Raw genomic sequence first — 15,131 nt, 5'->3', positions numbered from 1 at the left:
ATGTCTTATGTTACCAGTAAAAAGTGGACTTCATTACTTTAAATATATCTAGTCAGTGACAGATTGCAAGCATATCCATCTAAAATAATTCTGTATTTTCAGCTTCAGAATCATGAATATTTTTATTCTGGTGTCACCATTGTCCTGTGCATTGGGTTACCAGCACCAAGCCTAGTCCAAGCCTATTTATTTCCACCCCCAATGTAATACCAAATTTAGCATTTTTAACAACAGTACATTTTTTGTTAACCTTTTACCATAAGTCTTGGAATATCTCAATAATATCGTATCGTGAGTTTAGTTTTGTGATATGTATCGAATCGTGACATGGGGGTATCGTTACACCCCTAGTAGCTAGTGTTGTGTTGTAATTCTTAATATTTGAAACAACACAATAAATGAAGTCAACATCTTACCTTTGGTGATTTAAGACCAGTTGGAGGTTATTTATGATGAATTTTTAGAGTTTTTAAATTAAAAAAAAAAGAAAAAGAAAATAGCAGTTAAGAAGATTTTGATTCTCCATAATGTTTTGTGAATCTGGCCTCTCATCACCCTATTAGGTTTAGTAATGACAGGTTGACATTACATTATCCCTTAGCCACAAGCCAGTGTGATTTAAACTAAAAAGGTGTTAAAAGGTGAAGTATGTCATTTTTCATTGTTAAAAAAATAATCTCAGTATATACTATACATAGCCTACATTAACTGTTTTTATCTGTACTTCCCAGCATTGTGTGTAATATTGTATGCATAGTGTATACACTTGTGGCAAAGCTGCATACACTTGTTTGATGCTGCCTTAGATTTTGGCCCAAACAATGTACCTCATAAGGCAACATAATGATGTTGTAACAGCCTTTTGGAATAGTATTCCATCTTTAATGTGCCTCAAAATCCTGTCTGTTTAGCTTTTGAAAAAGGTTTTCCATATTTCAACAATATGAGCATCCATACTTTCACTAAGATTACTTTAAAATATATTTCTGTCACTTTCTTACCCAGTTCATTGTCTGTCTTTCAGCTGGTAAAGATGACTTTGTGCATGAGACGTCTCCAACAGACGATTTTCCTCATGGCTCGTCTCTGGACCTGTCGCCCTCAGACAGCTCTGGAGGGACTTACATGTGGGATGAAGAGGGGATGGAGGCACTGGGAGGGTCTGGACACCCCTGTGGAAGTTTTGGCTCTGATCTCAACAGCATGGTGAGTCCAAAGCCTTATGAAATGATCGACCTAAGCAACTTAGAGAGAAGAGAGAAATAACACAACAACACAGCATTTTTTCATAAACATTTTCACAATTAGTGGATTAGTCATTATTTTATCTAGATTTTTTTTCTTATGTATTTTTATTTTAGTAGTGGTTTTCTAACTTCCTTAAGCAGAATGCCCTTGTGGTCTTTGGCCCTGCAGTGGAGAATCGCTCCTCTAGGCAACTCTCTGCAATCTTATTTCCAAGCTCCTAAAATACACTGTCAAAGCTTTCTTGAATCAGTGTGCTTTATGGTTGACATTTAAAATCTCAGCTGATGAGCACAGTTGATTTCATCTGTCTTAAAAAATAAGGACTGTCTTGTGTTCATAGCCCAGAGACTGACTAGATAAGTCTGTCAGCTTGAGTTATTGAAGACGCGTCTCTGATTATACATCATAATACTGAGAGTACTCCAAATTGGCTCCTGCTGATAGTCATTTGTCTTTCTTCTGGAAGCAGCCGATCAGATTGTCAGCTTCATCGCAGTTAGTAAATAGTGAGGTGAAATCAAAGTCAAATGAGAGGATGACTCGGCATTTATGCTTAAAGCGCTAGCCTTTATCTTTCTTTGCATCTATGATAGCTTGTTAAATGCCTGTACTTATTATATTTATCTTTATGTGTTTAACAAATCACTCAATTATTGTAACTGCATCTCTGTTTAGTAATTATTTAGCAAAATATTTCATTTTAAATATGGCACATATTAGATAAACAACAGATGCATTGTGCTCAAGCGCAGCTTTTTGCCCCAGACGCAGCCGATGCGAGACGACAAAACAATCTGCTTTCGTCGCCACAATTCTTTGATGTCGACTTGATGTGTCACGGCCTTTAGAAAGCCAACAAGGTGTACAGTGCATTCAGAAAGTATTCAGACCCCTTCATTTTTCACATTTTGTGATATTGCAGCCTTATTCTTTAAATTGTATTTTAACAATCACATTGACAAATGAGTATTGAGAATTTAGATCCTTTGCTATGACCCTCAGATGCATCCCATTTTTCTGGAAGATCTTTGATCTAATTCTACTTTTTGACCAAAGTCCACCTCTGGCAACCTGCCTATATAAGGTCTAACAGCTGAAAATGCATATCAGAGCAAAAATCGAGCCATGAGGTCAAAGGCTCACAAACAGGATTGTTTCGAGGCACAGATCTGGAATGATGTTTGAAACAACCATGACTCATAGAGCTGGTGGTCCAGCCAAAGTGAGCAATCGGTGGAGAAGGACCTTGGTAAGAGAGATTACCAAGAACCTGAGATAATGTTTGGAGATGGGAGAAACTTGCATAAGTACAGCCATTACTTCCGAAATTTAAAGCAGAGTGGCCAGACGAAAGCCTCTCCTCAGTGAAGACACATTAAAGCCCACTTGGAATTTTCAAAAACACACCTAAAAGATCTTAGACTGTGAGAAACAAGATTCTCTGGTTTGATTAACCTCAATACCATTTCTGTAGGAAACCAGCTAAACAAAGCAGCTGCAGTAGTGCTGTGCAGCCTCTTTATTAGCCTATCTTCAAGGACCACATGGGGGCAGCAGAAACTCACAAACATTCAAAGATGGTGAAAAAAGTAGTGTCAGAATTTTCAACTATTTTCTTCTGACAATACAGCCAATGTGCATTGCGTTTTACAGATTAATGTGATGTCACCTATTTCACTTTGTGTCATTGAGGTCTAGTTTCATTTATGTATTCACCCATACTTGTTTTGGTTTGTTTAAGGTGCTTCACCACTCTGCTATGTAATTTCATCAGTTGTGTGATAAAATATAGGCAAAATCATGACAGTTCTATGTTTTGGCCACTGTGAAGGTGTGAATTAGGATGAAAAGTTGTAAGTAGCTGACAGTATCCACCTTTCTCATGTGTGGCTGATATAGATGGCCTCTTTTACACCTTTTAGAATGTATATAATTGATTAAAAAAGGTGTTTTTTTTTTAAATATTGGTCTACTTAAATTGGAAGACAGTCAATCTGATCGACCACAGTTCCTTTTGTTTTTATTTGTCATTTAGGCCTCTTTTTCTTAAATACATTAATATTATTATAGCAATGAAATTTACCAATACAGCCTCCCAATGGCTGTACAGAAAATAATGGAAAAATAGTGTAAAATGTGTGTAGACTTTGTAATCAATTTCTGCCCATTCAAAAGTACCATACAAGTTTTTAACAAACCTAACTTAGCAAAAAAATTGACAGTTCTGCTTATGGAAATCTAGTTTATAAATCAGTATGCCCCAAGATGCCGTGGTTTACAGTGAATTTTAAACAGCTAAGTGGTGTTGCTGGATATAGAATAGTAGAATAGTTGAAGCTACACATAGACTCAGTGTCGCAGTAATAGTGATGCAATGAGATCACAGGTGTGTTTGTATATTACAATGGCTTCGAACACAGCTCGGCCAATCATAATCAAGGACTGTAACTATCTGTTTCATAAATGCTATTAAGCACCTCAAACAAAATCTCTTAAATATATAGCATGTTTAACCTGATATCTTGTAAACACAACTTTGTTTCCAGACATTCCAGATTTAGTCTTTTCATCCTTTCCAGCCTGGTGTCAGTTTTAGCCTTAGTCTTTTCATGGGTGCTCTGTTGCTTCTTCAGCTTGGGGCGTTGTTTCCTTTAAATACTGTTCTTTAACTTATTCGACAGTTACATCACTTAAAAACGTTTACACTAGTGGCAGTAAAACACCTACAACTTTCACACAAATTATGATTACAGGTGCAGATTATCAATAAATAACGATTTGTTTCCACAAGGTTGCTTGCACAATACTGTTATAACCTCAAAACACTTTTACAGTAATGCATGCATGATTTGTAAATTAATATATTTTGACATGTGCATCAAATAACCTGCTCCATATGTTTGACATTTACATAGCAAACTTGCTCAGGTGAAACACAGATCATGATTAAAGAGATTAAAGGCTTGTAGTAGGAAGCTAAAATGGCATGGTTTCATTTCTGAACGGCCGCAATATGTACAACAGTCAATAATAAAACGTTGCCAGATTCACACTCATCTGTTTAGAATAAAACTGAACACGCTTTTAGTGCCTCTCACTGGATATTTTGCTTTGAAAGTTTATTGAAATGTGCAATAAGTAACGTAATATCATTTTAAAGAAATGTTGCCACAGGCATGGGTTGACTGAAAATCATAAACCAGTGTTTTGTCTCAAAATATATGTGATAATTTTAAGTATTCTCATTCGTTTCTAGAAGGACTCCAAGGACTTAAGCTAACTGGCATGTATAGAGTGCTGCAGTGAAGTTGTGATGTTGCACTTTTATTGGCCAGTCCAGAAGTTTGCATCACCCTGACAAAAGCTGTATAGGATTTTTCCATTGGCGTTTAGATTATTATAAAACTTATATATAAAAATATATAAAACTTTTCCCTGAAAGTTTGAGTTAGAATAGTTTGCAAGAGTGCGGACTAGTGAGTAGATGAATGTTCCTGTTTGGTGTGATGATGTTTAATGTCCCTGACATCCTCTGTAGGCAAGTCCTATTTAGCTTGTTAGCAGCTGCCATTTCAAGACAAGTAACAGCTTTAAATCACTAAGGGTAGTACAGATCTATTTAATTTCATAGAATAAACTGTGAAAATATCTTGAGCTTGTTTTAACCACAGACCTTATTTCAGGCATTTAACCAAAAACCATTCTAAAAACCCATTGACTTTAAGACAGTGGAACAAGAAGTGATAAAATGCTAACTTGTTTTCGGGTTTTGGCCTACAAAAATGCATTACCCCTGCAGGACTCTATAAGCAAATAATGTGAGCTAGCAAATATTTGACTCCCTGTTTATAGTAATTATTCTGAAGTGTTAATCCATTTTGGAGAAACCTTGGTTAATTACCAAATACAGTAAATGTCTCTCTCTCTCTCTCTCTCTCACACACACACACACACACACACACACACACACACACACACACACACACACACACACACACACACAGTGACTTGTCAAGTTTTAAACCAAGGAACAGAAGTGACTCAGGATGCAACCAAGTGAGAAATCTCTGAGCGATGGTGTTCTGCTCCCTCTCCACACAGAACGTCTGTCATGCTCAGATATCAGTGCTCCTTCTCTGATTGGCTGAGTCAGAAAGGATGATTTCCTCCCCACTGCTTATGGGTATGTCCTCAGACAGTTCAGCTGACCCAGTGTGCTGTGCTGCGACACCTGCTCTCTGACTAGGGTAATGCTGAACGCAGGATATGAAAGTCATGCAACTTTGTTTCAAAGTGACGTGTCTGAGACACTGTGAAGCCAAACAAGCTAAATTTATAGGAAGCCGTGTGGTAGTGTACTCATAAAAGTAGAGAAAATAAATGTATATAGGATGTATTTTAAATTACAGTCTTTAACTTCTGGGAAAATGAACCAACAGTGTTTGGATCAAACTGATTTTTGTATGGCATGCCTGACAATGGTTTGTTTTATCAAAACATTGCTGTTGGAATTAAGAAACATTAAAAAAGGGGAAAACCTGAACAGATAAAATAACTGACCGGTCAGATGAGACAGTGCTCCACTAGGGGGCAGCGTGTTTCCAACATGGTGAATTGCTACAAGATTGTTGTTTGCAAGAGAGATGCTGTGACGTTATACATAATTTTGTTATCTCTCTTTCTTTCACTCTTTTATTCTTTGTTCTGATCTTTCTCGCTTTCACTTTCACATATGGGCTTTCATTGCAACTTTCTCAACATTGCCTAGTCATTTGGGCTGTTTAGAAGTTTGATGCATGTCCCTTGTTCACCAGGACCGTCTGTTGTTGTTGCCTGCCAAGCGTCACTTGAGGGCCCTCACTATGGCACTGAATCCATTAAGATAACACATGTTTCTCATGTTTTTTTCTCTTTCCTGAAGGCAAAACCTAATATATAACCATCCCCAGAAGAATCTGCAAGATTGCTACTATTTTAATTTTAAACACCATTACAAAGGGTTTAACTAAGTAACTTTTTCCCACTGTATAAAAGTTTTAGGGTGCAATGGGGCTAAATGTGCTTTTCACTACTTTCTTAGGGGCCATTTACACACACGTTTTGGGGGGGCTGAAAATGCAAACTTTTGAAAACAGGTTTCAAAGTTTTTGAAGTTTTTTTTTTTTTTTTTTCAAGCTTTTGAAAACAATACTGTTACCATCTCTGCGTAAACTACAAAAACACTAATTTGAGAAAATGGTGATGTCATGCGCATCTGATTATCTCCAAGGTAGACTCCCAACTTAAAGGGTTAGTTCACTCAAAAATTAAAATGATTTACTCACCCTCAAGCCATCCTAGGTGTATATAACTTCAGACGAACACAGTTGGAGATATATTTGAAAATATCCTGGCTCTTTCAAGCTTTATAATGGTGGTGAATGGGCCCAAAAAATCCATCCATCCATCCATCCATCCTAAAAATAATCCATACAGCTCCATGCAAGGGGTTAATAAATGCCTTCTAAAGCAAAGTGATGGATTTTTTTGAGAAAAATATCCATATTTAAAACTTCATAAACTAAAATAACTAGCTTCTGGTAGATGAACGTATGCATACTATGCAAGTCGACTTGCGCCAAAAGAGTAACCCCTGATGTGATGTAGGACACAGGATGTAGGAGTAGCGTAAGCTTAGACGCCTCTCACGGTTTAAACAAATAGGGCTGGGCAACAAACTCAAGCTCCTCTTCTCTTATATCGAAATCTTCCGACATTTCTCTTTAAAATTTCTCGTTTTTGACTTCAAATTTGTGACTGGGGTTTTGTTTTGCTCTATCTTCTGCGCTTCTGCATTCATCATCGCGTCATGCATCGGGTCAGGGATTACTCTTCCGCCGCAAATCGATGCATATGCCATCTGCCGGAAGCTAGTTCCCTTTCAATATTACAGTCGTACTGTGTCATCTGCCTTTAGGCAAGACGCAACGGGGAAACTCCTATTTTCACCGATTTCTGAAGCCTTTTTCAATCATGCAGTGAAACTGCACGGGCATTGGTTCGTGGAGTTCAAGTAAACGAACCAATGACGGCGTGGCGGAGCCGTGTGAGCCAATGGTGAGCGAGTCCGCTCGAGCCCGCCAAAATGGCCGTCTCACCTTGGCAAATTAATTCATTCTCCTTCAGCGACGCAGATCACATCTCTTCGTTGATCCTGAGACTTGAAGCCGCCTTCTACCTGCAAGCAGCTGGAATTCGCAGCTGATCAGCTCACCGCTCTGCAGCAGCAAGATCAGCTCGCCGCTCTCAAGCAGCCCACCGCTCACGAGCAGCTTTCCCTTTCAAGCTCGCCGCTCAGTTTGCCACTCTTGTGCAGCTCTGATCAGTGCGCCGCTTCGTCAGCAGCCAGATCAGTTTGCGCTCTCAAGCAGCTCTGTTCTCCATGTTTGCCAAAGTGAGACGGCCGCCAATTTGGCGGGTTCAAGCGGGCTCGTTGGGTCTTGCCCAAAGGCAGACAACGCTGTACTCGTTCCGTATCTAAGGGAACCGAGATTACGTTAGTAACCGAGTAAGTTATTATAGTTAAAGTTTTAATTATGGATATTTTTCTTAAAAAAAAAACCCATCGCTTCGCTAAGGAAAGCCTTTATTAACCCCCCTGGATCTGTATGGATTAATTTTATGATGGATGGATGCATTTTTTGGGCTTCAAAATCGTGCCCCCCATTCACTACCATTAAAGCTTGCAAGAGCCAGGATATTTTTAAATATATCTCTGATTGTGTTTATCTGAAAGAAGATAGTCATATACACCTAGAATGGCTTGAGGGTGAGTAAATAATGGGATAGTTTTCATTTTTGGATGAACTAACCCTTTAATAAATGATATTAACAATTTTAATCTAACCCCAATAATAGGAGCGCTTTTTACCCCAAATACCATATTTTTATGTAATATCTTCAGTTATTAAAAAACTTCTGAATTACCTTGAAACTGAAAACTAACTGGACCTTTGTCTTAAAATATATTTAGTAATATTAATGATTGTCATTTGAATTGACAATTGTGTTGTTGCCAACAATCGTGTCAAGGATCAGACACATTGCCAGGTTTAAAAAAAAATAAAAAAATCTGCATTGAGTTTTGTGCCATCTAGTGGTTAAGAAGAAAATTAAATCAAATGTGACTTTTACCTTGGTTCACCTTTAGCCCTGTTGTACCCTACCCATAAAAAATAGAAAAAGGAAAAGAAAGGGAGCCCTACTAGATGTACTTTCAAAATTACAGAAATGTGAAGGCAAGTCTGTTTACAAACATAAAGACTTATCCTTTTTAAGTAATATCTATGACTTACAGTATTTCCTGGTGGTGGACTTTGTTCCATTGTGAGGTCTTTCTGGCTTGCTCATTAGCTAGTAACATTTTCAGTCAGCAATTTAAGTTGCTTTGTTTGAGTTGCTTTGACTCATTAAGATTAAAGCAACCCCAGCCTCTGGAACAGTGCTAGATAATCAATATTTATTTAGAGGCCTGACAGAGCTGAGCAAACAGCACTGTGCACAGTACAGTAGTTTCACTAGATCCGATAAGCAACCATTTAACTTAGACTAAATAACTCTCCTTATAATACAGCAAATAGTGATGATATGCCACACTTAATGAACAAAATGCAGAGAGAATGCTTTTTTCATTAATGGAATATTTCACTTAAAGCGAAAATTCTGCCATAACTCCGTCATTCTCATGTCATTTCAAACCCTTATGATGGTATTTCTTCTGTGAAAAATAAAAGGAGACATTTAGAAGATTGTCTCTTTTTTTTGGCATACAGTGAATGTGAAGCCCCAGAGTGACAAAAATATCATCTTGCCATCTATCCATCAATGAGAACCAATGGTATTTGGTATCACTTACATCTGGGCATATTTGAATGTATGCAAGTGATGAAGGAGATGAAGATTTTAGTAAATAACAACATAAATTTGGTCTTTGTAACAAATCTATTGTATGGATTTAGATGATTTTTAAAGACAACTTTTTAAATAATTTTTTAATTCTTTTTTCTTTTTTAAATGGTCATTTTTGGAGCTTGATAGTTCACACCAACATGAATGTATGGCAGAAAAATTTGGTCCAATTAGGTCCATGGCAAGCGATTTGTTCAAACCAATGTTCATCAGTGTGTAGAATTTCTTCTTAACCCTGATCTAATGGTGCATTTTGATGGTCCTGATCTGTCTCTCCACTTGACAATTCCTAGCTTCCTCTACATTCTGACCCATTCTTCATTGGCCATTGTATGGAGGGAGGATGACAGTGGCTTCCTTCTGGGTGACCTTGTCATTATTTCTTCTAATCTGATGATCTAGTTTGCCGTAGATGTAATTGTTTTTCTACCTTTACCATTTTCTCCTTCCCATTACTAAATGCTGTTGGGACAGTAAACCGAGAACCGGGAAATTGTAACATCTTTCCCTGAAGTAGAAATGATAAAATTATGCATTTCTTGTGAGGTTTTATATCATTTAGATCTTATAGAGATATTATTGATATGTACATTTCTGTATTTCACCATCATTTGTATAAACAAATATTGTGGGAGAACAGTTTCACTACAGTAAAAATCTACACGTCTATTAGTTAAAACAAAGTAAATGAGAATTTGTCATGTATTTGGGCCAGATTGCTGGCAATGAAAAATAACATGAATTCATTTATTTATTTTTATTATTTATTTCAGGTTTATTTGACAGGGACAATGCACATCAATAATGTACGATGTGCCAGAATTAGCCAAAAGGCATGTCATGTCAAGTCAGATTAAAATCATATTATGATAATAGATAGATTGTCATAACATGTCAGTAGAGGGCTAAAGATCCGGGCCCATGGCGTCATCATAGAGATGCAGCCAAAGTGAGGGCTCCAAGCCCTAGCAAAAGGTGGTGAGGAGGGCTGGCTCATTCCAGGAAACTGCCATGAGGGTATGGAACTGCAGAGCATAATCAGTAATCGAGGAGTTTCCCTGAAGTAGACGATAAAGCTGTTTGTTCACTGATGAGTCACTGACAGCTTGATGACGGGGCCGGCCTAGTGCCAGATAGTACTGGCCCACTGCAGCGCTTTACCAGTGAGCAAGGAGATGACAAAGGCAATTTTCGTTCTTTCTGTAGGATAGCACTGCGCCTTCATCTCTGGCACGGCAACAGTAAGCAACTGCAATCCTCCTGAGCAGGGCACTGAAGTGCCCATGGGACTGGCTTAGAGCGGTGAAATGGCGTGCGCAGATGGAGAATGAGGACTGGTGAATGAGGAAATGGCAGTATCTTCTTAGCGTGGTGTTTCATGAGCACTCGACCAAGCTCTTGAACCAATTCCTCAATCAGGTCTATGGCAGGTAAAATGGGTGGATCTGTTGGTGAGTGGTCTGGTCTTCTGTCATGTATAGAAGGATCCAGAGAAAAATCACCACATTTTTATAAATTGGTTATATATGTTAAAAAAAGAAAAGAAAAAGAAATTGGTCAAAATCAGACTGTACAACTAGTACAATACAACAACTAGTCATCTGAAACCATTTGACTGGTGTGTGAAGAAAAGGCTGAAATATAAGTTACTGAAAATCTTTTTTTTCCTCCTGTAGTGAATCAGTTGATCTAGAAAGCGAAACCATCCCATGAAACCTTCAGGGAGAAACAAGACCAGATCACCCTTGTCTTTATTTTGCAGTAATGACTAGCTGACTGTATATTGTCTTGCACTTTCGTCTGTTCCTCACATAAAGCTATTAAACGTGAAATATAGTCCTTGAGTTGTATAGACTTCTTTAATGATACCTTTATTGTGCTTTTTTGTCCTTTTTGAAGCATGAAGCCAAAGTCCCCCGTCATTTTAATTGCATGGGGAAGGTTTTGTTTACGTGAGGTCCTTCATTAATTCGCTGACTATTTGTCTGGTGCAAAATGTTAACAAAGAACTGATGACCTAAATACAACAGACATTAAATCTACTTTTCACACCCTCTTTCTTTCTGTCTCCCTCCTTGAAACCACTGCCTAGAGTGCTACAGAATTTCAATTCAATGCGTTCAGGCTGTCACACGCCACTGACACAAGAAACCATCTAAAATATTGATTGGTGACTTTCTCTTCCACCCCCTCTGCTACTACTCAAAAACCCATATTTATTTTATTTATTTATTTTTCTTTTCTGTGGTAATCTGTCAGCTTGGTAATATTTCTGGTTTGTTTCAGTTTGCTGCTGTGACGATTTTACAACAGCATAACTACTTTACAAAATGGTACACCAGTGTCAAGAAATCCAACATGAAGGTTTAGGAGATTAATTTCTCATGTAGACCTTTATTTTCCCATAAGAACCTATTTTTAAGACTGTAAACGATAAGTTAACAATACATGAACAATGAATTAATTGTGAACACTACTATGTTAATCATGTTGTTTTAACACCCAGTTCACTAACGTAAATTTGCAAATATGCCGGGATCAGGTTGCTCTATGATGGTCATTGACTGACAAGCCACCATGTTCCAAAAATCTGATAGACCATATTAAGTTGGCAAGTTTACTTGCACCAGTTCGCACCAGCTCTTGTTCCAAAACACAGCTATCAAATTAAACTGAATTTTCTAGCTGGGCGGTCTAATCACAATAGAAAAAATTCTAAATTGATATAGAGTGAAATTTTTACAATTCTTGATACTAATGAAGATTCCACAGCAAAAACTAATACTGTATTGAACAAATTACTTTATTGAAGTATTTTGAAAAAAGTATAGAATGGATTATAAAAACAAGAGGGAAGGATTTTTTTTTTTTTTTTTTAATGAGAAATGGATGTCAGGCATGGGAAGGTTTAATTTTATGCTATCAACAAATTGGAAAAAAGAATCAAATGCAAAAACAAACCATAATGTATTGCCATTGTCTTTATTGCTTGATTATTATTAAACACTGATTCTTCATTGCAATTATCAATTAGTGTTTAATTCAGAGCATATTTCACATATGGTTTGGTGAGACATAAATATATGACATCTATCATAAAGCAAAGCAAAAGCTTTGAAAATCAAGTTATGCAATGAACAAGGTAATTGCATGTATGTTTGGATAGCGCCGGTCACATCTGGGCCATGTTTAAAAGGCTGTACCTCCATTGTGTGAAGGCTTGGAGGCTGTGTGAGAAAAGCCTTTTGTTGTCTTAAAGAAAAAAGCACCATGAAATAGCAAATTACTGTCTGATGGGAAAAAAAGGCCAAAAATGGAGCAGACCGTAAAGCTCATTCAGGAGCAGTTCCTGTGTCTTGAAACAAGGCTGCTCTGAGAGCTACAGAAATGAGAGGGACTGCAGATAATGATGTTTCCCAAATACAATTCAGACATGCTAGTTATTTAGTTTCTACTTGCAAGGTCAGATATTATTTTCTTGCATCTGTTCTCATGGTTGAGGTAGGCAAGCACTTACGAGGCCTACTTGAAACTATATCTGCCTCTCCCACTTTATTTGCATTTTAATAGCTAAATCGAAAAACCTTGGCCCAGTCAATAGTCTGTAGTATGTACCATGCTGATATACGTCCAAAACAAACTCTTGCAGGTAGGGTTGTCATGGTACCAAAATTCCAGTAGACAGGACCAATTCCATCTAAATTTCATGGTTCTCTGTACCAATTTCAGTAACATAGCAAAAATTGTTATTTTTTAGTGGTCTTGAGCAGATTCTGACTACTTAAACACCTCTGATTGGCCATTGCATTAATGCTCTCAAGAGATATGTCTGTGATTGTTACAATGATCAACACTTCAAAAACATGTTGTAAATAGAAACCTTTGATGCGCCTCACAGCGCCTGACGCGCCTGACTAATTTGAAACTATAACATTTCTGTAATAAAACCATTTACTGTTAATACAGTAAAACAGTGAAAAATTTTAGTAATGTTTATGATGTGTAGCCTAAAAAAAGTATGATTTACTTTTGTGCATGGCAGCAGTATCATCTCCTCTTCTCATCAGTGCTGTTTGTTGAGGCTGTCTAAATGTTTGACCTGCTTCATATCACCGTAAATGAGCAATATCACACAAGCAGGAACACAATATGGCTCAGCACGGCTGTTATTACCTCAGGCATGAGGCCTTGTGCTGATATAGAGCCTTTGCACATGACTTTGAGTGTGATATTGCTTTTACGTAAAAGAGACGTCATTCACCCCAATGGAAATCATATTTACACTTTCTTAATAGCTCCCTATCCCCTATATCAGGGATTTACAAACTTTTTTTGTCAGCTGAACCCCTTTGACATAAAATATTTTCTTGAAGTACTCTCTGAGATTTGTAGTTGATATTAAGAATTTAACAACACATTTGCATGTTTGTCGCTCTTTGATGTTGATATATTATAATTATTTTGTCATATATTTGTGATTGTAAAGTGATAAACATTTCATCTCATGGGAAAACTATATTGGTTCTTGTAAAGACTGAACCCAAGTGTGAACACCCTTAAAATGCAACTAATTCTATTTGGCATCAGAGTGTGGTATCTTTGTTATCATACTTATTAAAGATAAGTATAATTATTTTATTTTACACTATAAGATACTAAATGCTAATATGTCTTAAATTATTCACTTTCAAATGTTATTCATGTTTCAAACATTTATTTTGGCAGAAAATTCCAAGGATACCTTTAAGTCTGTGTTTAGTTGACAACACGTTTATAAACACATATAAAAGTGACATGCAAAGATGGTGTTCGTGTGGAGCAGCGTTTACTGTTTTAATAATAGCCCTATTTCTAATTTTTAATTTTATGATTTAATTAGCTTTTCATCAACTCACCAAACCCACTGCAGTTTTCTCACAAACCTCAAGGAATTCATGAGATGCATTTGAGAGAACCTGCCCTATATAGTGTGAACAAGCGACTGAGTTCAAATTCAGTTTTAGTCAGATGTAGCTGGTATTTATAATTTAGTGAGGACAATCAAGCTATTTAAATCCCAGCTAACATAAGATTAGGGTTGGGGTTAGACACACCCATGACATGCACCATTTCTGTGTGCTTTCCCTTAACATCCATACGCTCTATTACTTTATGCTAGCACAAACAGAAGCTGTGTTTGACAGAAATGTATCGGTGTTACATATGACTCGCCCACAAAACATCTTAGACTACTAATGTGATGTTATTTTTTACGCTGGACTGCTTCACAAACAAGGGTCAATTAAACGCTGAATTTGAACAAAAGATTAACATGGCGGCACATGCTAGTCGATGAGTTGAATCAACTACATAAATTTATCCACAAACCATTCAGAAACGTCCAGATGTATTTTAAAAGTTGTAACTTCTTCCTGAGTCTCTCCATCAGTGTCCGACACTGGTTTGAACAATGTAAGGCTGAACACCGTTACTGACATTTTGGCTGCGTGAGATTCTCCAGCTTTGTTGTTGTTGAGCAACCGAAGTGCGAGCTGTTAAAGCTCCACCCTCTTCTGGAAAAAGGGCCGGAGCAGCAGCTCATTTGCATGTAAAGGGACACACACAAAAACAGTGTGTTTTTGCTCACACCCAAAAAATTTGACAAGCTATAATAAATGATCTGTGGGGTATTTTGAGCTGAAACTTCACAGACACTTTCTGGGGACACTTATATTACATCTTGTGAAAAGGGGGACCATGTCTGAAATGAAACTGATTTAGAGTGCCTTGTTTAATTCACATTTAAAGCACAGTGTTATATAAATGGCTTGTCAGAGCTGCATGCTTTTGTTGACAGTTTAATTTTCACACTTTATTACTAGGCCTATTTACTGTATGCTGTGTGACTATGAAGAATGATTACCTCAAAATGATCAGTATGCAGGTAAATGAACTAT

General features: G+C 37.3%; 1 protein-coding gene across 3 annotated transcripts in view; it reads left to right on the top strand.

The window, feature by feature from the left end:
* The window catches only part of ccser2b (coiled-coil serine-rich protein 2b), a 73,262-nt gene that overhangs the window by 19,579 nt on the left and 38,552 nt on the right, over positions 1-15,131 (top strand). For all 3 annotated transcript variants that reach the window (XM_051913595.1, XM_051913596.1, XM_051913597.1), the window contains exon 3: positions 1,025-1,206. In XM_051913595.1, the coding sequence (XP_051769555.1) occupies positions 1,025-1,206 (182 nt within the window). The remainder of the gene's footprint in view (positions 1-1,024; positions 1,207-15,131) is intronic.

Source organism: Ctenopharyngodon idella, chromosome 12 (assembly GCF_019924925.1).
Source record: "Ctenopharyngodon idella isolate HZGC_01 chromosome 12, HZGC01, whole genome shotgun sequence".
NCBI lineage: Eukaryota > Metazoa > Chordata > Actinopteri > Cypriniformes > Xenocyprididae > Ctenopharyngodon > Ctenopharyngodon idella.
The sequence above is the reverse complement of the archived record's forward strand: the minus strand, read 5'-3'. Positions and strand labels throughout refer to the sequence as shown.